This window comes from Bombus huntii, chromosome 4, assembly GCF_024542735.1.
Source record: "Bombus huntii isolate Logan2020A chromosome 4, iyBomHunt1.1, whole genome shotgun sequence".
In the NCBI taxonomy this organism is placed as follows: domain Eukaryota; kingdom Metazoa; phylum Arthropoda; class Insecta; order Hymenoptera; family Apidae; genus Bombus; species Bombus huntii.
In genome coordinates, this window is record NC_066241.1 from 14011022 (window position 1) to 14038488 (window position 27467).

At 36.8% G+C, this 27467-nt stretch overlaps 1 protein-coding gene across 10 annotated transcripts in view; it reads left to right on the top strand.

Moving 5' to 3' along the window:
- Positions 1–27467, top strand: part of LOC126864877 (phosphatase and actin regulator 4B) — a 392626-nt gene that overhangs the window by 128393 nt on the left and 236766 nt on the right. For all 10 annotated transcript variants that reach the window (XM_050616730.1, XM_050616731.1, XM_050616733.1 and 7 more), the window contains 3 exons: positions 14261–14425; positions 14576–14674; positions 16467–16805. In XM_050616730.1, the coding sequence (XP_050472687.1) occupies positions 14261–14425; positions 14576–14674; positions 16467–16805 (603 nt within the window). The remainder of the gene's footprint in view (positions 1–14260; positions 14426–14575; positions 14675–16466; positions 16806–27467) is intronic.

Sequence of the window (27467 nt, forward strand, 5' to 3'; positions counted from 1 at the left end):
TAACCTAACACATTACATTACCACTTTCTTTATCTCTTCCTTCAACTCCTTATCTCATCCACCGCAATTTCTCTACTCTCTCACACCTTAGACTCCAGTTCCGTCTTAGAACTCACCTTAATGCGCCCACCAGTTCCACTTTTATGCACCTTAAACCTGTCTACACTAAAACTTCGTCGAGTTGAGCGACGCTGAATGATTCTCTCATTTCTTGGTGAGCTCGAACGACGGTAGTTCACGAATGAAACGGGTTTAAGCTTCGAGACTTTTTCGTAGATTCTTTGAAGATCACTCGAGCGTGGCGTTTCATTAAGTTCTACGGTTGTCGTCACGCGTTTCGTTGGAACAGCGTGATGTAGAGAATAAAACGATGGCAATCGAGATCCACGAGGAAGCGCAATTATATGAGCGTTTTCGTGTCGAGAAAGTCGTCACGTTCCAAGGACTTGCGGAGTAATCTCTCTCTCTCTCTCTCTCTCTCTCTCTCTTTTTAATCGACCTCGAATCCGATCGGCGTACAACTAGATTCCTGTAATTACCGGATGCCTAACTCACAAGGACAATATCCTGTCCTACTGTTGCGGCACCTGTGATTTCCTTCCACTTGCTTTGATACCATTTCCATGAATCTTTTCTGTTAGCTGGTTAAGCGATAGACGAAATTAAATAGAGCGTAAATAGAATTTGTAGGAAGTTTTCAATTTATTAGTTAGAATTTTTAAGAATTTTCTAATTTAGCTGTCGTAGATTTTAGTTTTCAACGGGAACGATTTTCTGATGTACTTAATGTGGGAAATTTTAGTAGTACGGATAATAAACTGTTAGGAATTCTTTGAAGTTTGGAATTTAAGGTTCTGCTTTTTAATGAAAGAGATTTTACTGCGAATAATACTTTTCATTTTAAGCAATTCGTCTCATTATACATTTTGTACGATGCAATTTTTATATCCTTGAATTTATTACGCTGATTCTACGCTTGATTATTAAGATAAGATACAGAGATTCTTTATTAGTATAAGGTTTCATCATCATCATTATCATAATCAGCTAACAATGGCAATCTCTATTACATTAAAAAGGTAGTAATACAATTAGTTTCGAGCGATTTGGTTTGTTGTTCGTTTCATGTACAGTGTACATGTGTACAGTGGGATTAACGTTTGCAACTTTTTAATCTTTGAATTTATTGCATTAATTCTACGTTTCGTAGATGTTGAAATAGTTTCGTATAAAACCTAATCTCTCGCGAGATACATTAATCAGTTACATCGAGGCTCATTATTCTGTTGCGTTTAATTGCAAGAAACTTTAATTACATAGAGTTTTCCTTGTTTAATTGTGCATGTAGAACGATTATAGTTGTTTTTCCCCTCTAGGCGTTTCTTTGAACTTTTTAGCATTTGGAATTAGTTCCTATACATAGTAAAAATCTTAAAAAAAAAAAAAGAACAGAGAAATCGTGAAATAAAGAAAGTTATTGCAATTAGTCTCTACGTATTTCCTTTTTATAGATTAGTTCCTTAAATAACAATATTATTCTTAATTGCAGCTGCATATGTAGTTATATCTTTTTTGACAAAATTTTAACGCGATTCGAAACAAAACGTAAATGTTATTACAATTCACGTAACAATAGGATTTTAATACATATAAGATGTTTAAATTAACAAACTTAATGTCATATAGATGCTACACCATCCTAAGATAACGTAACACGAGCAATAGAGAGGAGTAATTCGATGAAATAACATTCGTGTGAACAAATTTTCTGAATTTATAAATAAATCCATCTAATGGAGTATGATAATGTGATCTGTTATTATTATTAACCACTAGCTTAATTCTTTGTATTATTCAACGAAATTAAATCCTAATCATTATCCCCTCGGCTTTTTCTTATCCCTAATTATCCAAACATTAGCGTAACTGGATTATTTCGATAAGAGTAATATTTGTTTGTATCCTTTCGAGGTTTAAGGTCCTATTCATTATTCTCCTCAGCTTTCTCTAATCCCTAATTATCGAAGCATTAGTATGACTGTATTATTTCGATAAAATTAATATTTGTATTCTTAGGAGGTTTAAATTTACAAAGATCCATCCTTCATCCAAGTCTCTGAAAGGGAATCCTTGTAATTCAATTGCAGTCTCGGGCTAGACCCTCTCCTCTGCGTAGTCTTCTAAATTTTTGATCGAAGGAAGCTGTTCTTCCTGTGAAATCTGAACGCTTATTTACGATTCCTGTCGATAAAATGTGAATTAACTATACGTTCTCTCGGAGAAGAGAAGAAATAATGTGCCTAATGTATTATAATAAAGTGTTACTTAAAATAAATATTTTTTCCAGATGCTTAAAGCAATATTTAATATACGAATCGAATAAAAATGTTAGTTCATAAAAATCGTAAAAGAAGGAAATTTATTTAATTAAGCAAATTAATTCAATCGAAGGAAATTTAATTTAATTAATTCCTTGGAAGAAAAATTTATAATTGACAAGATGTTTCGGTCAAATATTTACTTTCGTTCCCAGACATATACTCGTCTCTGCAGAAATTATTAGGAAAAACACACGAACAATCCTCATAAGCAAGCAAGTGTTTCTACCTTTCGTAAACTTCGTATTTTTCCATGAAGAAACGCGCAAACAGTCGTGATGGTAGCGAGCCATAAAATCATGGGAGGGTTGCGTGAAAAGAAAAGAATGTATAAAAAGCAAAAGGACATGCGCGTGTAGGTGATGCAATTAGGGATTAACGAGCATTTAGCTCGGCTGGAAAGGCGAATAATGGAGATTCGATCCCCTGCACGGCGCAAAGGGCGAAAGGTGCGGCGGACGGCAAACCAAGGGGTGGCTTTATGGTTTCTTGTGCTTTGTGTCCGCGAAATACTGTGTGCTGCTGGGCGCGTTCCAGTTGAGTCGGTTCTGCACCCGCCCGTCCGTCACTTCTGTTTACCGTTCACTTGCTTGTTTCCAGCCGTCGGAGGAAATTATACGGAGATAGATCGATGCTTTCTGGCGCCTTCTAACCGCGCGGGAACGTCTCTTAGCCTCGAATCAGTAGGTAGAAGTTTGAAGAGCCGGTTTGAGTATCGATGAAGAGGAATTTCTTGACAGAATAACCGGCGAAAGATGTTTAACACTAGAACCATCGACTACTAAAGTATGGAATTTGTATCAAAGAAATTCGAATGGAAGGTATATAAGAAAATGTACATATAAATATTCCAAGAGAGAGACAAGTTCTTTTTCTTCATAAAAAAGTTTATTAAAATTCCCATCTATGAAATTTCTATGAAAATATTCCAAGTTTCATAAAACTAACACTTAAACCAAAACCAAAATCATTGGAATTAAGCGATCATTCTGCATATCTTCCCATAACTTGGGCGATGACACCAAACACTCCATATTATCTCCTTTACGAAAGAAAAGTTTCTTATCATCTCCAACGTTTAAACCGAAATCATCCTAATTACACAATTCTCTATTCACCCAAACATTCGTCGATATCTGCTTATTTCTCAATCTTCCTAAACCAACGGGCCAGGCCTCCGCAGACCTAAACCAACAACAGCTAACTATCCTCGACCAAACACAGCGACCTACCCACATCTATCGATCAAAATCCTACTCGAATCACATCTGGATTTCGGTAGGAACGGAACGCGCACGAAAACCAGCAACGCATCCATTCACGGATACGCGAAAGTAACCGACGATCCGCGACGAAGCTTTTGTCTTCCCGGATGCAGCGTCGTACTCGAGACGAAGCGAGTACATCTATCGAGGCGTATGCCTCCAGGAAAGAAGTTGCGAGGGCACACCTGTATCTCACCTCAGCTCGGCCGCCACAGGAATGCGTTTCAGGGGTTCAAGTTGACAACCAGCGGCCATGTAATTGGGGAACGGAAAACACTGTGGCGTCTCCATGACAACACCCTCAGCATCCCTTACCGATGGAGCCCCAGCTCGGAGGAGGCCTTTGGCCATGCCCGGGGCAACGTGCCCTAACCGACTGCACCCTCGCTTTATCTCTCTGCGTTTTTTCACCCCGTTCTCTCGAACGTCGTGCGAGCACCGAAAAATGTCTGGAGCTCGTTATTTCATTAGAGAATCTCGTCCTTCTGCAGGGATTGCTTAATCGCGGCGACATGGTCATTTTCAGGGATGTTCGAGTCCGCTGGACGGAAGAAAGGTTTATCGATTTGAGCAGATATTGGGAACGCGTTGGTGATATGAAATTTAGAATTTAGAGTTTGATAGAGGGAAAATAGAACGTATCGAATCCGCATGCATTGATACTTAATATGCTGATTATGGTCGAAGTCGCGTGGCAGTTTATTGCGACTGAAATTTTGTTTTTCTTAGCACGTCGAGTGCTGATAACGCTAACCACGGCGTCAGCTGGCCTCGGCAACAACCAGACAGTGACATCACCGTATTGTCATCTGAATGTTTCAAGTTGTAAAATTTTACAGGAGTTTTTAATATAGCGTTTGAACTAGCGAAGATGAGAATAGGCAAAAGGATAAAATCATAATTATACAACGTGTCATGAAAGGAGCGTCGTCTTTTTGGTTTGTCGTTATTTTTTTCCTCTTGGTGTTATGACGATTTTAAAATAACAATCGCGTATTGTAACTACGCAATTCTATTATAAAATATTCGACACCACAGCAAATCTTGCTATCAAATTTTACTATAACCAATCATGCGAATTATGTGAAAAATTAGTGACAATAATTGGTTCTCTCGTTTACTTGATTTAAGAACCTCAGATTTCTTTCTGTCAGCACTATACTTCAACTCGAACAGACCCTTAACATGTGTTGTGTTCGATGCGACAATGTCTAGAATGTTTGGCTACTTTATTTACACGTTGACTGCCACGCAAATTTTATATATTTTGCCCTGCAATAAATTAGAATAAATTAAAATATATTAGATCAGAAGATTTCATTTTTTCAAAATATTATATCGTACTTGCGTGATTTTTCTCTGACGATGTTATTTAAATCATTCGCATTGTTGATAATATTTTAATCCACGAGATCTACTTTATTTTGCTCACTTGAAAAAATTTGGTAACATGTTTGACCGCTGTAGCAGCCTACGTGTTAACCGTATCTTTTATCCTCGTACAAGAGGTTGGGTACCATATGGATCCAAACAAGGTTACTTCGGGTTACAGGGTGTAGTATACGTAGTTAGAGGATTAGATGGGATGTGCAGAGGCTGATGCGTGAACGGATACAGGTGGAGGATCGTGAAAGGCGAGACAAGGTTCTAGTATTACTTCAGACACGGTTGTAGTTAGTCTCATGGTGGATTTGTGGAGTTTGGCAGATGTAGGATTAAGTTGAGCAAATTGCAAGTTGGGTTCATGCGTTGCATCGTGTGGCTTGTAGTCGTTTATTTAGAAAATTATATCTAAATTAGCGATTCTTAGGTTTTTTTGACAGTAAAATAAATCCGTTTTAAATATTCATGTACCATTAAATTCTTGATACAGTTAATTGTAAAAATTAATAATTAAAGCTTTTCATCATAAGTTTGACATATCAATTGTCATAATGCTTGTATCATCCTGTAACGACGTTATCTGTCATCACTTTCCCCCCGTGGATAGACCCTTGCGAATCTCCCTTCAAATTCACCCTTTGTATACCCATAATCTTCACCATGTTCCACTGATTCCTACATCCGCTTAGTGGAGCGAACAATGAGTAGCATTATGTTGTCGACAGATCATTAAGTCGACAAGAACGCAGCTTAGCTAGGAAGACGATTCAAATTCTTCAAAATTGAAACATTGCTCGTATGTTCAAAATTTTAACTACTGTTTTACTCTCAATTTTTTTTCTTTTTTTAATTTTCAATAACTCGGATTACATCAAAACTTTTCGAATTCTCTTTTCAAAATATAATTATTCCAAGAAGATAGACACGACACAAGGAAACCTAGTACGATAATCGTAAATCGTATAATTTCTAACGAAGTTATCTGTCGTCGTTTCTCCCATGCGGATTAACCCTTGAGTTTATCATTCGCGCATCAATGGCCTTCGGTAAGTCCTGTTGCGTGTACATATCCGTTTAACAGAGCGAACGACCAACGACGTCAGGTTGTCGACCGATTATAGAGCCACTCGGCACGGTTCAAGATCCCTCGAACAATAACGCTTGTCCATTGTTGTAGCGGGAATGCCTGTTGCGTCAAAGCGACGCCAACGGCCCTTATGGCGCACGACGACATAGTTGAGGGACGTTCGAGTCCATTTGTCCGCTCGCAATATCGAACCCGTAACTGCAGCCGGGGGCGAGCCGCCACCGCCCCTGCGAATCGTCTTCATCTCTCCCCCATGTATTCCGTTCCAACCAAGATAATTAATTTCCTCTCGGCAGACATTGCGAGGGTTTTTGTTTCGAAAGATGTTGCACGTTACGTTTGATATATGTATTTGTACAATGTTAATAACTCTTCGGCTTATTTTTCTGTTCTGGAGACTTTATCAGAGTCCGTTACTTTTTTAAAAAGATATTCCATGTTACGTTCGATATAGACACGTATTCGTGTGATGTTCAATAATTCTTCGGTTTATCTCGCTCTTCTGAGAAATTTTGTTAAGGTTCGTTACTTTTTTAAATTTAATATCTCCTGGCAATTTTTAAAATTTCTTTCGATGAAATATCTTTTTTATTTTATGCTTGTATCTCTTTATTTCATATTCATCTTTATTCACCCTTCGTACCACCAACTTCGCCCACCCTTCCAACAGACTGTAACAAACGAGCTACATCCGTACTTCGTGATGATCCATCGAAACTGTATAAAATCGTGTATCCATTCCAAACTACCCTCGATTTGTACTTAAACCTATACTTTAGTTTCAAGCAGACCGAAAAAACCAGTTACGTGTATCAATTATTGAACCGAATGCTCTTTGCATTTGTACGTACTTCATCCACTTTTCGTGATGCACGATCGAAACTGTATAAAATCGACACCAAAATATCCAGGACCTGTACTTTGATCTATACTTCAACTTCGCCAAACACTCGAAAACCAGCGACACTTATCAATTATTCATTCGATTAGTCTCATACTTGCACTCCATCTACCCTTCTTTGATGCTCGATCGAACCGAACATCCCCCGGTTAGCAAAAAACGATCCCCAGTATAAAATCGTGTATCCGCGACGAGCGACCCTCGATTTGTCCGTGGGACCGCGTACTAATAAGGATTCGGTTTGTTTACACGATGAAGCGGAATCCCCGTGGCGGAAATGCGTTTATGAAGGCGGATTTCGTCGAATCCCTTCGGTTTGGCCAGATTAAACGACCGCAAGTATCTATGCGGGTCGGTGGTCGTCGCTTCCATTTGCATATTAACCACTCTGACCCGGGAATTACGAAGCGTCGTACCCTGCGCGGTTACACACACGTACACGCGTATAGACACATCTTGCGTACAGACACACTTGCGTACATATCGAATGGCGGTAGTTCATTATCGATCGATATCGACTACGTTCGATGCCTACGAGACGCACACATGCCGTCGTGAGAATTAAATTGTCGTGTGATTCGATAACGCGTTCAAGAATTCTATTGCCCGCCTCGAGGATACTTAAACAATGGCTTGTTCGAGGAGAATAGCTGTTTCGAGCAACTTTTGATGGCGGAGCTTAGGGATTATAATGTTTTTAGGATGAGGAACTGTGTAAGTAGATAGTCGTGTGATGGTGTGAGTGGCTAGGTGGTTGGGTCTTAACCTGGTGGAGTTTCAGGATTTAAGGATAATTTTTATGACTACTTTGATGAAAGGGTGTATGGAAGATCCTTTTCTTTCTGAAGATTTTGGTGTATTACGTGTCTCGCCTATAGTCGGGGTTTTGTTAGCGTTGTTTGGTAATGAAGAGAATTATATTATTATATTAATTATTAGCTTCTTAGTTTCAATACTCGAGTACACGATTACTATGCAATTCTTAAGAAACAAATGCTTATTTCCATAAATCTATATACGTATCGTACGAGGATGATATAAATAATAGCAAATTCCAGGAAACATTTAAGAAATAGTGTTCGCAACATCGGTTCTTTCTGCTCTTTGATATATCGAGTTGATCAATGTGATTTCTGAAGCTCCTTCAATTTATGGAGTTAATTGCACACGATGTGGCTTCGTTATTAAAACATATTAAAATCAAGACACGAGTATCGCGACATAAAGGAGAGCAAATTCGGGTAGTTACATTGATAAACATCGTAGTAGTTTATCGTTTATCAAATTAAACATAATACATACGATCATAACATACGATTATATTTAATCAAGTTTCGATCATTCGGTTCGCAATTGACGTAAATCCCGCGCATCGACTAAACCAACAGATCGTGTTATCGTTTCCTCAGTCTTATCTCTTATCAATATATAATATTATAGCAATCGTTGTCTGCTCTAAATCTTACTACGGATATAAATAAAAGATAGATGGAACAAATAGAAGAAAGAGAAGAAAATGGAAAAATAATGTTAGCGAGAAAATATCACTTTTGACGATGCGCTATGGGAACGACAGTTGCTGCCGATTTGTCTTCCTCTTTTTACCACGTCTTGCCACGATAATAGGCGGACTTGCAGTAAGATGCATCGCGATCTCGAACAATAGGAAACTGCACTCCATCGTCGCGTTAATATTGCCATTGTCCGCGAACGGTAGACGATGCACATCGGTGCAACGACTCTCGACGGCCTTTGACGCGCGTGAATAGGCCTCCTAGGCACCGGAAACGCTTTGTCGCGTCAATTATTCCACTTCGGCCCGCGAGACACCGATATATTCTACGCGAGGCAACGACACGCTTTGCACGTGAATCGTCGATATAGTTGGAGATTAATGGAATTCCAGGATCAAGATTAATGTTTGGTAATTGCTTAAGCTACTCGTGGTTGGGCAACTTGGCATTATACAAGGGAAGATGATGTAGGTGGTAGATCGTCTTTTATCCCTCAACTGCTATGGTATCTGTGCAGTATTATAACTGTAAATGATTTTAAACAAATTCGAATGGAAGGGTGTTCGATTACATCAAATGACTAGACGAGATTGTGTTTAATTTCAAGTAAAATTAATTAATATAATCGACTTTTAAAAATGACATACTGTGTGACTCACAAAAATATTCGTATATTTACCAGAGGAAACTTTCAGGTGTATATTGTAAGCGTTACGTAAAATATTTTGTAATTTTATCAGCGCTATTATCAAACGCGATTATCATGATTATATTGGAATAATCTATTTATGCAAGATTTATATAAGATTTATACAAGATATCTATTGCAAGCATATGTATTTAGTAAAAAAATAGTATAAAGCATGAATGGTTACGTAAAGTATGTAATAAATGCGAAAGAGAGTCTTAACGAATACTAATTATGAGATTTATTAATATCGTGGATGACGGGCTGTTTAAATTCTTGTGATCTTCGCGAAATATACATATACTTGTACTAAATGTCTTATAACTGCTATATAAAATTTTAGAATCAAAAATTTTGCCAATATATTGCCGGGTAATTAGGTATCATTACGATGTTAACGAAATTTCACAATATTTTACACAACAAACGTAATATATTCGTAAAAGTTGTCGACAAGTGTATGAATACTTCCGCGAGGCATTGTAATCGGTGAACCAACTTTCTTATCGAAGCAATCTGAATTTCCACGGAAAGATTTATTTTACGGTACATTGCACTAACTTTTGTACAAATTACGAATTACAGACACATATGCGATTTTCTTAAATTACGAGATTATAGTATTTCACAGATCGATAAACGAAATTAAAAACCGCTACCATAACAATTATATTGTAATTGAAAAATCAATAACTTTCTGGGTCACTGTCGCGTTTTTGATTATCCAATTTCTCTGTTCTCTCTCGACATTTGTTCATTGAACTCATCCACGTGACACGAAAAATATTCAAAAGATCGAGTTCTCTCGAAGCTGAACTATCCACGTGGTTCGATCAACGCGGAGCTGTTCGAAACGGATATCGCATACCCGATCGATCGAGCGTTCTTCGAGTAATTTTCAGCCACGATCGTTGCCAAGGAATGCCTTCTCCTCGAATCTCGTGCCAACAGCTTCGACGCCACTAAGCCATTTCTGATGGCATTGAGTCTACTCCTGTCCCGAGAGAAAAGTCTCGACCTCCAGAAATCGAACTTGCTATTTTTCGAACCGTGTCGCTTCTTATTGAAACGCCGGAAGATCCGACAGATTTTTCTTCCTTTGATCCCTTACACTTCCGCCCTCGCATTGTCCGTTGAACAAGAAGCAACCAGATTACATTCTGCCATCCTGCCATCTATGAGAATTTGTTTCTGAGAAGATCCAAACTCGCTTTTGGTGTGGGTGAGAGAATTTTATTAACTTTTTTTTATTAATCTAAAGAATATGTGTCTCTTAGTGAAAATTTAGAAAATTGTTATTGATATATCGCACGTATTTCGTAAGAAGTATCGACGAAATATTTGGAATTTTTAATATTGTAATAATGTAGCACTTAGGATTCAACTTCGCAAACTTTTATCTTTGTCTTGAAATCGACTTTCGATCTTAAGATTTTGATAAAACTGATCACGAATGTACCAAATGTAACATTAGGGTTTTAATTGAGGATTAAATATTGTATTTCAATTACGATTGAATTTATGGAACTGATAAAATCTCTTAATTCAGCTTTTCGATAACAAACCGACGACCATTTTATGTATCGTTTTTATGTCGATTTTATGTATTTTTCTGCGAGCTAGACGCTAAGAGGAATAATGAAAACACCGATTGACGGAAAAGTTGGCGTCTCTTGGAATATCGATATCAATTTTTGCTCTATATGAATAACGCATAAAAATCTTCTATATTTTACAATTTTAAACAAATGACGACAGTTTCTTATATATTTAAATGCCATAGATTGCATTTATCTACCTCCAGAGGAATACAACTTCCAATGAAATACACGTAATAAACAATGTTATGGTATTGTGTACGTGAATGCAAACATTTTCCAGAAGCTTTATCGCAGAAACTTTTATTATAGTATCTGCGAAAGAGGGTGGGAATTGGCCTTGTACATTTTTCTCTATCATTTTATAACACTGATATTATTCACTTCACATGGTACACGTTCTTCATAATTGAAAACTTCGTCGGTATCTATTTCATCGATACCAGGAACCCTATCTATTATACTTTCATGCTTACATTATATCATAGAACTATTATTATCTTATATAAAACAACCATGACGCTAAAAGCCGCTACGCCATCAACGGCTTCCTATTTTAACTTCTTCTTATTTCAATCAAAAATATCAAACTCACCAGAACGATGGATTATAAGTTGTTAATTTGAGCAATTAATAAAATCTTGCAAGTGGGTGATTATGCAGATATACATGTTAGGACAATTCCTTCGTGTTAAAATAATTGGTAATCTCTTTGGAATATCAACTATCCCAAAATTTCCCTTTAACAGACATCGTCAAGAGCAAAACCGATCGACCTTCGTCACTCGGTCTAATTGCTCCTAAACTAGACGCTCGGGGACTGAGTACGGCCATACGATGCGATAGGCCAACGAAATTCGCCCCCGCATACTAAGAATTCACCATAGAAGATCTGCCGACCAGAAGTATCCCTGAGGGACGTTCAGGACCGATAATAATCGTCGATCTCGACGAAACTGCCCTACCGCACGTTATCGTCCATTATCCCTCTCTAGGGGCTTCCCGAAATTTTCTTTCCACGACGATTCCTCTTATGTTGTTTCAGTTGTTCCTCATCATCTGGAAACACATGGTTTATATTATATTTAGTTTTCGTGCTCGAGATGTTCTAGCAGATATTAATTAATGGACGTTCGACATTCACAAAAATCTATGTACAAGCAGGATATCGGAGAAGTTTCTCCTTTGTGAGCTGGTTTTATTGCATCGTGGACAAAGTTCTTTGAGGCGACGTTTATGACGTTGGATTGTGCGGTTAAAGTTTAATGGCGTGGTATTTAAATTTTCTTAAACAGGTGAGCATTAAGTAACATTGTGACGTTGTATTTTAATGCGTGGATAATAGTTTTTAAGAAAAAGATGTAGATATAAAGTCGGCAAATTTCGAATTGATAAAATTGCTCTGCGTTAAGGTGGATTATTTCGAATACCGTAGAAAGCTGGTATATTTTAATTATTTGAGAGTTGGCGATAAATATTTTGCATATTACGACGCGGCAAACAGAATTGGTTTCTAAATTACTCTCATTTGACATTCATTACACGCTTAATCTATCGCGTATTTTATTCCCAACGATTACGTTGTAATGTAATCTTTACGAAATCCGAAGAATTTTTAAGCTTGTAGCGCATGGAACATGGAAGACTCGAAATGTTTTAACAGTCATCGTAATTTCAACGTATTAATTGCTATACGAATTAATTAGTTGTTAACAGAGGATGTTATTACGAGATCAATTGGCGGTTACTAGAGCGGAATAGTTCTAAAGTTTTACAATTCTAAATATAAGAAGCGGTTACGGAGATCGCAATATATCATATTTCATGAATATTAATATCAAGGCTTCCTTACTAATTCTAGAAACATTAGAAATATCTCCCTATTCAGGATCTCTTCAATTCCATTTTTCACAGTTTTTTATTATCCAACCTTTCCCGAATACAACAGAAAAATTTATTTGATCATATTTTCCAAACGATATTGTCTTTTTTTATGAAGGGCCATAGCCATTAAATATCTATGGGGCCACGAAGTCGGGTATTGATTTTATAGTGACATCGACATGGCCGTCTAACAATGAGTTAAGAGGAACAGAACCATGTGTGTGTATGAGAGAGAGAGAGACAGAGGGAGAGAGCTGGCCACGCTCAGTACAATTCTCCACGAATATTTGTCCAACATTTGTAAACAGTGTCATATCTTGAGATGTACAATAATCCTGGAAAATAAATTTTACTTCCGAAGTCGCCTTTCATCGTATTATCATCGTACGTTACATGCTTTATCTCCTTTTGTCCACCGCCCACACAGACCTTCCTTCTTAAAAACTACGGAAAGGGCGGGGGCAATAAAACTTGGTAAAACAATCTTTAAGAAGTTCTAGCAGAAGACTGGGTTTATCTTATATTCTTTTCCCTTTCGAGGTAAAGACAAGCGGAAGTATTTTAATATGAATCTTTTATTGTCGCGTCATCGTCTTGTCTACATTTTGGAACTTCCTTTAAGTTCCAAAGTAGAAGTAAGTAGGAAATGTTATATCATTCAATATATGAATGAATCTTATTTGTTTTTTGTTTTCTTTTTATTGTATATAAATCAGTTTAATTATACTTTCCTTAATATTTGTTCGTAAAATAAACATTTTATGTGTAAATTCGTTAGAAACCAAGTGTTTCGACAAACGATAACGATATTTCCTCGAATTGTTTCGTTAAAGTTATCATCGATTCGCCAGTGCGATTGTGGTAAATGCACTTTCTAGGGGTTGTTTCATCCCTTGTCGGTAACGTAGAAATTCCTGGTTTATGTTTTCCTGGAAAATTGTGGAAACACGGCAATCGTATCCCAAGTCGATAACACGAGTGGAATGCAACAGTCGATGAAGTTGCACCCTTTTATTTTACCGACAATCGTTTTGATTTCAGACGCTACATTATTTTGTAACATAATCCTTCTATGATAAGATTCTGATGCAGCTACCTTTAGCATTTTTTCATTAATAAAATATATTTTTAATAATTACACGACGGGTTCATGCATTTATAGTGATTTTAAAAGCATAAAAACATATACACAACATATAAAAATATGTTAAAATTCGTAATAACATCTAGTAGATGAAGCAAATCTCTATTTATATTCTGTTTCTTCAATTACATGAGATTAAAATGAACATTCGCAGTTTATTAACCCCTTAACCTACAACTACGGGCATAGCCTGTAGTACGATGATCGGGCCAAACGTAAGTATTACGGGCATAGCCCGTAGTAGATGATCGGGCCAAACGTAAATATTACGGGCATAGCCCGTAATAGATGATCGGGCCAAACGTAAGTCGGCCCAAAATTCTCGAACGTAAATCGTAGGTTAAGGGGTTAATAATACTTCTAACATATTATGCAACTGGAAACAATTTCTATATGTAAATATATTTGTCTGTTACAGCGAAAAAGCAAAATGGGGCGGCATTACGGACGAACAGTTTGGGCTCGGGGGCAAGAACACCACCCCTTGAGAGGAAAAGCAAATTTTCAGCCCTCGGTAGACTCTTTAAACCGTGGAAGTGGAAACGGAAAAAGAAATCGGATAAATTCGAAGCTGCCTCATTGTGTGAGTATATTTTTAATAATAAATATTAAAAAATGTGAAATGATAGACTGAAAAATAATTTAATGATTATCATTTGATACACTAAATGACCTAGTGACGATTTATCGATAAGCCAGGATATTAACTAGGGATTGTTCTTCACGATTGCAGCGCTCGAGAGGAAAATCTCTGTACGTGCTAGCAGAGACGAGTTGGTACAGAAAGGAATCCTGTTGCCCGTCATAAGGTCCACGTCGTTTCCGGAAAATGGTGAGTTTTCCGCTTTTACCGTATGTCAGAGATTTTATAGGAAAACTTGAAATGTCGATGCTCGAGAGGAAATTGAACTGTCCCATATTTCATTCGTGCGATTGTTCCTTACGATGGTACAATTTAAATTCAAATTTCCATTTTGTGATGGAACTTACATACCTTCATGTTTTATTTAAACAAAAATTAAACATCCATGTACCCACGAATATCCCTGAAGAGATAATTGTTATTTTGTAAAAATTGAACAACATCCAACCCCATAACAATTGATCAATATCCATCTGTTACTTCCAAATTTTAAACAAAATGACATTTTATATGTAACGACCTAATATCTATAATCAAATTATCTCTGATTATCTCCAGTTATTTAAAACTTGCTCTGAATTTCGGGTAAATCTACCTAACAGCCATAGACATCGTTCACGAACGTACTAACATCCCAAGCTTTCAGAATAACATATGTATGTTTCCCCTCAGCCATAGACTACGTTCACTTATCTCAAGTTTCTCTTCAACCCCAATTTCTCTTATCTGTACGAACTTCAACCATCGTGAACTACCATAAACCAACTCTATGAAATCATAAAACCAGTATCTACGCGCACGAATGTTATCAAATTCGAAACAACCATCGAATATCGCTAAAGTTTCAAATTTCGAGTCACTTTGGGGGATGAGATCTCTGTGGGATGGAGTTTTATTCGTCGTGGACAAATTCAGGAATGTACGAGTACAGGACCGTCTATCCCGTGGAAATTGTCCAGCCTCCGGCTAATCAGGAAATAAGGGCCCATGATTTGCGGGTGGGAACGAGACGCGAACGGCAAGACGAAACGCTAAAGAACGTAATTAGGTTCCGCGCTTGTTATCACCCAGACATGGGCTCAATTTCCGGAACCGTCGGACACGTGATGCGTCTACCTTCGTTTTATAGAAACGTGGCCAATTTTGGATAGCTATCGTTGTTGTTTCATATTTTCTGCAGATTGCCTTCATATATTTCTTCTCTCTGTTCATATATTTTTTAATAGCGCAAATACGTAACGTTTATTGTATGGTGTGCCCGAATCGACACTGAGGGTAAAAGAAGTAATTGCCTTTAGATTTTCTGATAGACCAAATTTTCGGATCCATCTTTTAAAATTCATGAAAGATCAGAGATGAGTTTCAAAGTGGAACGATTATTTTATCATGAGACGATAATGATACGGACCTTCTTACCGACAAAAATGATAAGACAAGCTTCTGTCAGAAATTTAAGTTTATTACATACATTCCACGTATCAATTTCGATTCTGTCGTGTTTTTTGTCGTTTCCTGTACCGTACTAAATTACCTCTATATTATCCTTTTCTTTTCACTGTACTAACTTAAACTGGTTTTAACATAAACTGGTTTTATGTTTATAAAACATACATCCATCAAGCCTAAACACACATCAATGTGACAAACATCCGAAATTCCTCTTTCAACTCTGAAAACTTCGCTCTTGTTGGAGCCAATCGATCTCTTCATCACATTCTCAAAAGTAAACGGCAAAACACTTCCAAACGGTTGCAGGCCGAAATAGCTCCAAACGATAGTACACCGAAATAATTGAACACGCTCGCCATCGATTTCAATCCTCCTCTTCAAATCGCATCGTCAGAAACCATCCATTCCCAGTACGAACCATTGCCCGAAAACCATTCGCTTAAACCAGCAGAAACGTGCGTACAGACTGTTTCAGACACGCCGCCGTGTTCATTAATATTTCCTGCTAATCGTTCTCGTTGCTCGTTTCCAGAAACGGCCGGCGACTCTCCCGACGGTCAGAAGCCGCCAACGCCGCAACAGACTCCCCAGCAGCAGCAACAGCAGCAACAACAGCCGCAACAGCAGCAACCAGCCGCTGGGGGTATTGGTACCGGTGGCGTTGGTGGTGGTGGCACTCCTGCAGCAACACCCACGTCAGCCGGTACCGTGCAGCAATCCCAACAATCCCAGCAAGTAGCATCGGCCACGCCGACCCCTACGACTGCCAATCCGCATTCTACAGGACCGCCCAGCAATCAACCCTCGCCGCATCCCTCGCCCCTTTATCCAGGGATACCACAGCCAGGTCAGCCCAACGGCAGCACGCAAGGTAAGATGCAAATATCGATATGATCCGAACGCGAAATACTCGAATTTCATGGAGATATATAGTATGGGAAGGTGTGCGCTGCATCTTTTCTTGTGGGAATTGGAATTGAGATGTATGGGATGTATAGATTGGAATTCAGCTATACGAACGTATGGTAGAACTTCGTTTAGACGTAGTCGTGGACAAAAAATAAATGGACATGTAATGGATTTGGTACTTACTACAGTTACATGCTTAACTTTTATTTATTATATATCCTTATGTATCCCTTGTTATTATATAAATAAATATATATATATCCTTCCACATGGTATATATATATTATTCAGTAACTAATTTGACTGTCCAATTATTTTTGTCCACGATTGTAATTAGACTAGGGATTTTTACGCATTTATGGGAAATTTGATGCTACAAAAATGCATATAATTTATATAATATGCGAAAACTTGTCAAGTATCCAAAATAGAGTGTTTATTATAATACTTGGTAGGTGAAATAAATTTCTATTTAGATTCCGTTTCTTTAGTTATGTTCATAGTAATATAAAAATGCATAAAAATCCGTTAGTTTGATTATAAGTTATACGATTGAAATTCATAATATATAATGAAGATGATGAACACGAAACATTTAAAGAAGAATATAACTAGTCTCAAGTATCTATGGTATATTTGATTACTTTGACGTAAATAGTCGTCAGAAAACACATCCTAAGTCTTTCGAAGCCTAAGTACTTATGCTTCTCAAAATATCTGAAATTAGTTACTTTGATTTTCAAAATATGTAAATTTTAACATCTGACCGATTTTACGAGTGGATTATATCGTTTCCATTGACTTTACCGACTGGATTAAGGGTCTTATGGTCAAATATATTGAATAGCGGTGTTTGATATTTGGTTTGACGAGAGGTTTGATTGGCTGTAGAAAGTTCGTGATGATTTTATGCCGTAGGTTAGGGTTGGCGATGTTTCTGCGGGATTTTGGGTGTGTTAGGATCGCGGTGGTAGACACTGGGGTTGGTTAGGAGTCGCTTGGGAATTGAAGGGGGAAATTGTTGCTTAAAGGGGTGTGTATGATTCAAAAGGACATAGAAGATTAGGTTTAATTCAACAGGTGATAAACAGACATGTAGGTCAGATATATTATTAGAGAATTTTAGGAATTTTCTATCCAGAAAATGGATTTCATCGTCTTTTTAACGAACAAAATTCTTAGAAATCAAAAAGCTTATATTTATAATTCACTATCCTGGTTCATAATAATAGTGTAAGATTCTACCGTAACAAAACTCTCTTTAATACTACGATGCATTCTAAAAATAAATCTTCTATCATATCAGATCAGAGTTCCAATTTCTGTTAATTGGGTCATTTCTTAACCGAAATCTTCTGTAATCACCAAATTAAAATTTGATAAAAGCAAATCAATTTCCATTAGAACAATTTTAGCCCGTTTATATTGACATAATTTATCGTTAGCAGAAATAAAACGACTCGTCAAGAGATACAAGGTTTCTTAATAAGAGATTAGCAATCACTGCGACGTATTAACTCGTCTTCTTCAATTATGAGGTGAAATATCTGTGTGAAACGCAAATTGTCGTCTCATCGACGTTTATCTTGAAATTAAAATTTCTTAACGTGTAGGAGAGTTGAAGTGGTTGCAAAAAAGGCCAGGGAAATTATAGCCTCGTCCCCATGGTATCTAATGCGAACACGCACAATGGCGCGAGTACGGCGTTGACCTAATTACCAGGAATCACGTGCTAGAGGCGGCATTAATGGGCTACCAAGTACAATCGTGGTATGTCGTGCTGCATGACGATCGCTTAAATATCTCATGGAATCTCCGTCTCGTCCAACTGAGTCGCGCAATAATAATAACTTTGACAACGTTTAATCATGCCTGTTCAATTAATACCAGATATCAGACGTGTCCATCCTTCACGAGGATGCAAGATTATTAGGTTGCACAATTCTCTTTGGTGATTAGTGATTACATATATATATATTATGGAAACGTATTAAAGACAAACTAGTTTTGAATTTTACTACTTCAAAACATTTTCTTCGTTAAAGTCTGTGGCATTAGTTTGGCTTTAATGATAAAATCAGCAGAAGAGTCGGTGTCGGTACAACCGCAGACATGTTTAAAATTTTTAATTAATAGTATTTTAATTAAAAGTATTTGTGCACCATTGTATTTATCATAGCATTTATATACTAATTAATTAAGTTCAAGTAGTATATTCAATTTTGTATTATTTAGTAATACCTTCATATGACTACAAAAAGTTGATACTGTAAAAGTGAAATGTAGAACTACTATAAAAAAATGCTTCATTTGAAAACAAGGATAAGAGAAAGAAATACTTTTTATAGCCACTGTATATGAAGACAAAGATGGGAACGAACGTCCATCATTCTGGAAAACTCCAAAAACCGTATTTTACAATCCACCCCACGACAGAATCGAAATCTTTCCACGAACGACATCTGATCCCTTTGCGTCGTATCGAGTTCACAAATCTGCCGGGCTCAAGGAACAATCCCCGATCTTTCACCCCTTTTTCGTGCTCCATATCTGACCATCGGCCAAACAAACCTATCGTGTTTCTGCCGCGGTTTAAAGGGAAACCGTAAAAGCACATTTATCATGCGAACTGGTAACGCAATATCATCCAGACGATTCGATTCTCAAACCCCAATTTTCCAACCTCTTTTCAAGATTTCTTGAGATTTCGTGGCATGTCTCGCGAGTCCTTTTGTCGGTTAGCAACCTGTTGCGATTCGTGAATTTACTTGACGCGTTTCACCGGTATAACTCGACGCCTCCATCTCGCTGTTTGTTTAAAGAAGCGCCTTCAAATATGCTCTGGCTGTGAAATCTAAACGACAAAAGGAGCACGCGATCAATAATATTGACGATTCGTTTTAATCTTTTTGAAACTTCACACGGCCATTGTTATTGACAATACATGTTCGCTCGGTTGCTGCAACAATGACATAATTTAGAAATCATGATTTTAGGGAAAACGAATCTGAATGCTTTGAATTGTATAACTGTGTAAGAACATCATGTTAGAATGCCAAGTTGATATAAGGGGATGTCTAACTTATACAAAAATATTATAATGTTGTTATGCAGTTCGATAAATTTACATTTACTCTTGGAATAACATTCTGAGTTACGATCACTGTTAGCGCGAAATTCACTCCGCGTTCAAGATTTAGTGTAAACAAAATTTCAACAAGAATCACGCTCAGATTTTCAGCGATGAAATCATAAATTTAAAATATTATACATTACTGATGAGGGGAAAAAATATGTGAAAATTATTTTGATTAAATGTATGTAACTTTTATGCGCAGTTACAGTTTAATTTCATAATATGCACCGAACCAATAAAAGAGTATTGAACTTTGATCGTACACGATCAATATGATTCTCAATGATATTGATCCGTAACAAGAGTCGAATTTGCATGCAGAATGACAAAATACTGAGCATAATCGCGTTTTTAAGCGCACGGACTACGCGGAACAATTTACTCGCAAGCGCGTTACACGCGAATAATACACTTCCTGTAGCAGCTGCTTCCGGCGAGGAATATTCACTGGCTTTCCGGTGAGTCGTTAATGTCGCGGCCAAGCTGGGAAAGAGAATCTTCTCTTTGAGAACTGTACGCCACTAGCTTCAGATTTCTTTTTTAGTTTTTGTGGTTACTTTGATGAACGCTAGCGTATGAACTAAATCTCGTGTCTAGGGAGTAAGCTTCTCTTTCCAAATACGAAACAAACTACGCTCTTTGGCGGTTTTATGATTAAGCTAACAAAGCTAAAGAATTCTTCCACTTGAACAGCAACTTTCATATATTCATTAGCTTTCTCTGAAACAACAATCAAGCTAAAATTCAAGAAAATCGGCATGAGTGAAAGTTTTCATACCAGTCATCTCCCAAAGTTACAGTGAGATCAAAGTTTAAAAATTCTGCGAACTAAAAAAAGTTATTAGGAGTAAAAAATTGAATGAGTCTTTTGAAGCTGCAGTCAAGTCGAAATTTAGAAATTCCCTCACCTTAATAAAAATCTTCCTATTAAACAACATCGTCCAAAATCACAATCAACCCAAATATATAATTCTGTCAAAATAAAACATCCCGTATTAAATCAACCTCTTCTTAAACAACAAACAAAAGCCAGAGCCAAAATGTTCTTCCAATTATCCCAAGTACCAAGGGGAAATTACATCCTGTGCCCTGATAGACTGCCAAAATTCGTCGGATTTCGTCACTGCTCCATCGATCCGATGCCATAGAAATATTTCAGGTAGACCCTTGGATCCGCTACCTAGCTAAACACGGAAAAGACGAAGAAACCTCGAGGGTAGAGAGACGGTTAGGTGGAAGAGAAGTGGAGGGTGGGATGAATTAAGCGGCAGTGATGGAAGCTGTAGGATGGAAAAGGGTGCAAACAGAGGATAAAACGTCGTGCAGACTGTGGAGGCTGGGTTAGCGTAGCTCTTTGTCTGTCTCGTGGCAAGAACCATGGGAGGCAACGACGATCGATACGCTTCTCTGCGTACATTACGAACTGAAGAGCCTACCAGCCGTTTCTTCTCTCTCTCTCTCTCTTTCTTCTTCCTTTTGGATATCCTTCCTATTTATTTTTATTCTTCGGTTCTTCAGCTCTTTCGTGCATTTCAGGAGACCGTGTAGTCCAAAAGTATCGAAAAATGAGATGAAGACGCGATCTTGTTAGATAACTGCGCCTTTCTAAGTTTCGATGATGAGATCTTACAATTTTGAAGATCGAGTTGTCGTTAGCGGGAAGCAAGGGGTGGTTTTCAGCAGGTCGCGGTTTTGGTAACTTTTATTCCTTGGGAAAGTGAGTTTATGTTTATATCATATATTTTAACATGATTACGGTCATCGTTGATTACGTCAGGTTCAATGCTTATCAATCTCTCAACCATGTAACAGTACCAAATCCTATTATTATTTACGTTTTATTTGATTTATCAAGAATCGTATTAATTTAATATAACTTGGCACGCGTGAAGGTTCCAGGAACTATTAAAAATGGAATGGTTCCTTCATTAAAAATATTCCTGCAAGTCAACAAAAACCTATTACGATCTCAATCAACTTCACCATAGAGCTACTGCTCATTCGCAATTACCTTTCATTCTCCTTCTTGCAATTATCTTACTCCACCTTGTTCTCACTACGTTACCTCAATCTTTTAACCGCACGACAACATCAAATTCGCGGACAACATAGAAAACCTAGTAACTCACCTTTCTCCGCCAGTCTATCTAACAAATTACCTTAAACTCAACCACCCTCCCCCAAGGTCCCAAACTGAATTCCAACAGCGAGAGCATCACGCGGTGACAAATGAAAAGGAGCACGAGAAGCGTCATACCATCACTTCAAAGGACTGCAAAAGAACTCTGCTGAAGTCGAAAACTGTTCGCGTTACCACCCCTATCCTTGTAGACCTTTCTGGTGATGAATCGTTGGTATAAGGGAGAATTTGGCTATAGAGAGTATCAGGGTCACCATTAACGAGACCTGATGTAGGCATTGTTGTTGGTCGGTCTCCGGGTTAAGGAGATCGTTCGAATCCAGCGGAGGGTGGAGACAGAGGAATGGGGTGACACTTTGCTAACCGCTGAACGTTAAAGGATGGGACGTTTATTGCGTCGTTCGGGATGGCTGTTTGAAGAAGACGTTTGTTATTCCGTGCAATTGAGTGTTTGTGTTATCTGAGGGAAGATCACGAGGGAGATTTCGGTAGTTGGGGGATAGTTATGCAGATTTCGTCGGGGAAATTATGCGAATCTTCTAATTAGGCTATTCAGTCACTGCCTCGCCGTATTCCAATTGAAAATCCACGAATTGCTCCATGCAAAATTATGTAAGAATTATTTTCCAGATTTAATTAGAGGTTCGTTGAAATTTATCGATGTTTAAAAGAACGTTCAGAGGAGTAATATTTTTACGAAAGATTATCCTCGTTTGTTTGCATCTCCCTTCTTTGGCCAAGGTTTTGTCCTTGTTTTCTTTTTAACTAACGTTCTCGGGGGAAATGTGAATGGCAAACTCATTAGAGCGTGGAATTGGAAGACAAATATGGAGAAACTTGTATTGATGTAATTTTCGAAGCTCTGTGAATGATACCAGTTTCCCTGATTTTCTGTTGTTTATCGTTCAAATTAATGGTATTTTCTTTTATTTTTGGTTTTGAATATATACTTATTTGTAAATATCATGCACGTACATCGCGTGGATATTAAATTGAAAATTGTATTTAGTACATTTAACAATATTGTGTTATCGTGTAACGTATTGTATTTAGTACATTTAACAATATTGTGTTATCGTGTAACGTTTGTAAATTTTCGTGACGAAAAGAAGAAATGTAAATCAAACGTCAGCTGAGAAACGAACACAAAAGTAGTTAATTGTAATATGAAATTTACTCACTGATTTCTTATATGTGTCTCTTGCTAATCATATCCGAGCAGGTCTGTAAATTACTTGAACATAATCAAATTTGATTAGATGTTTTGTTAATTTAAAAAAAACAATATTCAGCAAAAATTCTTTGTGTAATATAGGAAATGTTTCATATTACACATTCTCGACGTAACATAAATACAATAATTTATATAAGGTTTTAACAAGGTTTTTATAAGGTGCTACTAAAGCGTGTCTGACCATACATGTCCCACTTCTACTTATAGTTTGCTCTCGTTCCCCGAGTTTCAGTCTTTAATCCACACATCTATAAATCAGTCATGCAGACTATAATGAATTGAAGTTTTACAATCATAAATTTATCATGTGTCATATTTCATATTTCCATATATTTTCATATTGATCTACACATATATCGCCTTAAGAGGATCTTTAATTTCCTTCTTGATATAACATATAATGACACATTTTGAAGTAGCATGGAGCAATTTTTCATAAAGTGAAATCAAAATACATTATTTGTATAGATAATAGAAATATCATTTGATGAGTAATAAATAATAAAAAAGTAAATATAACACTCTAATAAAGATAAAATAAGTCTGATATAAAGATTTAATTAATACGTTTAGTGCATTAATGAAAATATCTCTATTACAGACAAAATTTACGGCTCATAAATTCATTGTCTTTAAATTAATAATTCCACCTCGTATATTATTCCTTCTATGCTTACAAAATCCAATACTCAAACTACCATTCCTCGGCGTTCAATACAATACACCGCTTCACATAAAAAATGCAATAGCTTTAAATAATTATTTCCTAAATCAAACATTCATTCTCATTCTTTTATAACGCAGTGAGATATTTAAGAACCACCATTCCAATTTGTATTCCTCCTCGTCTCTCGTGAATCCAGCTCTCGTGAATTTAACATTCAAACCATCATTCCTCAGAATTCGATAAAAAAACACTTCAGATATAATCCATCCCCCGAAGCCTCACAATTCAAATGGATCCTTAACAATTCTTAACAATCTTCAAACATCGTTTCAACCACTTCAATTAACCAGAAAATTCAAGATCTCTTCACCACTGCCGCCATTCTTAATCCACGTCAAAACATATTTTTCCGGAACAACGATAAAAACGCTATCCGAAATATGTAACAATGTAACAAAAGAGCATGCGTACCGCGCTCTCGGGCTAGTCGCCGACGTGCATATTTCAGCGCGGCGGCACTCGTTGTTTTCTCTCGCGCGTACGTGCAACGGGGCCTCCTCGCATAGGAGGGTGGAGGAGGAAAGGGTGCATGACGAGAGAGAAGCCGGGTCGATATTGACGCAGGCCTGTAGTGAAACCTTACGGGCATCGTCGTCGTCGTCGTCGACGTCGAACTAGCGGCGAAATTTAAACCGAAGTGGGGGATCCGAAAGGAATTTTCGTTTGATCGGTCGCACGAGCACGATCGAACCCATGACTCTACATACACGTATATCCCGATACTTTGCAGTGAATAATTTTGAATGCGTAACTCAGCCAGATAAAGAGATCTCTTTCGTGCACCACGAATCACTTTGTTACTTATTTTGTAAAAATTATTACTTGTAATGTACACCCTATAGTAAGATCAAAATGTTACTACGAATGGTATTTGACATTTTAAAAAACCTGGAAAATATTGTAGTAAAGTATTGTAAAGTAGAAACGACACTAAATATTTTTAAAAATCTCAAAACTCACAGTACGTTGCGCAAAAAAAATCGATGTATCTTTCTGTAATTGATATTTAAAAGACTGCATTTTTATGCATTTATGGGAAATATCGAAACTAATATTCAAAAGTATATGAAATATCCGAAGTATAGTAGCTGTAACAATATTTGGTAATTAGAACAAATCTCTAACTAGGTTCTACTGTTATACTCGTGCGCATAAGAATATGAATTTGCATAAATATCCGCGATCTTCTTGTAATCTTCCCAAGAACGACATCAACGCTTAAACTTGTTAGCTGAATCTCTCAATTAAAAACTTGTACGGCTATGAAAGTACAAATTAACAGAGACAAATCCACTTGAAGGGATTCGGGTGGACTTTTCGTCTGGATTTTCATTTCAATGAATAATTTAAATAATTACCTGAAAGAACCGACCCTTCGTAGTGCATCGATGAATTCACCCCTGTTTAATTGAACTCGACTGTACGATCTCTTGAATTTCGCGCGCTTACAAGCGTTGTATTTGTCAATACACTGATGGCGTTTTTTGCTTTTCATTTAGACTTTGTTGTTGCAAGGAGTTGTTCAACCCTCTTTGGGTTGCTTGCAGCTGTCTCAAAAGTAGCGATGATGAACGAGAGTAATTTCACAGAGCTGATATTTTACGTTGCTACGGTAGCGTTGGCTGTTGATGTAGTTTCGAGAAATGACGCGGATTTTTGATACGTGCGAAGGCAGTTCGCTTGATTGTTATGGGAAAGTTGGAAGTTTGGTTTTTGTGGCATTTTACGTCTATGTTCCCTTCTTAGAGGAAATTGAAGTTTTGCGGTGACAGGAAAAATCGGAGAGAAAGTGGAAGTTGATTACACTTTTAATTAGAGAAGATAATATATAGAGACGATCTGTGATGTCCTACCTTGGAAAAATATTACGTCGCGAAGATTATGAAGTAATTAAAGAGAAAACGAAATAAAAAGTAAATTAGGAAATAAATGAATTTTAAATGGGATAAACAGTAAATTAACGAGTAAATGAATTTTAAGTGAAATAGAATGAAAATTTAAAAGCTAATGGGTATATCCTAAATAAAAAGCTAAGTTAACTATAATTATATTAAATAATAACTATATAAAATAAAACTATATTACATTCATTTCTTATATTATTCTTATATTAGTCGTATATTCTTATTATACTTGTTATTATAGAACATGTGGCACTAGAAATATTAATTTAATAATATAAGAATAATTTGATATAAGTATAATAAAAGTGGGAAAGGTAGACATCCAGAAATTCCCAGTTTATGACTGAAGAAACATAGAACGTTACCTTTTTGATATTCAGTCCGCGAGACCAACAGCTAAATGCAAAAGTTGCCTCAATTCTCCTGCTAGCCACCTGTTTCAATGTTAGCAGGCACGATATCAATTACCGAGCCAGGCACATAAAACTATCTTAAAACTACCAAGCGTAGTGAAATATTTTTCAGTTTAGTTTTCAGCATACGGTGCTCGTTGCAACGACTGAATCGATAGAGCAACGCTGGTTGATAAAATATATATATCGTGTTTGCCAGACGTTCAGAGACGTATATTTCTCCTAGCAAGTCCCGGAGCATATGAATAATTTGATAAATTGATAGTAAGAGGCACTATGTGAATTCACTTTCTCTGGACAATTGTTAGGCTTACTATTAATATTCCTTCAAGGTCGTTTAATTTTCTACGATTAAGATTTTATTTTATTTTACTATTTTACTTTAAAATATTTTTTTAAGGCGAAGGAGATGCAAAATTTTTTAAATTTTCCATACGAGATTTTTAATATACAAATTCTTATTTTAAAGAATATGAAAAATGTATTATGCAATTTGGTTCATAAGTAGTTAGGTAATTTAACGTACTTGTTATTGGGTTCTAAAATGTGTGTTACTACATAATTATCTTTTACGAGATATTGTTGCTTTTTCCCATTCGTTTATAGCTAGTTTAAACGTAAAACATATTATCTTTTAACTCGTGCAACCTAAATTTAATTTTTAATAGTAGTCGTTTATTACGTTTTATTTTTACAAGAGAAGAAGAATATCTCACACGCATAAAGCGCATATTTACAAAGATTGTCCGAGTTTATGTTCTAGCACACTGTGCACGAAAAATGTTTAGCTCTAGTACCTAATAAAAAACAAAAAGATAATTTGAAAATCTGTAACATTATTGTTTCTCTGTATTTCTCCAATACATATGATTTATATCGATCAATGTGGCGTCTGAATGATCTAATTATATCGTTTGAAAATCTTTCCAAAGGATTTATGCCCATAAATATTTCTTCCTTTGTGTCATTATCGTCACATATAATTAACTAAAAAATAGATAACAAAATAACTGCAATTCTAAAGAGACTTCCTTCACAGAAACTAAAACTTACACAACAACACTCATTCA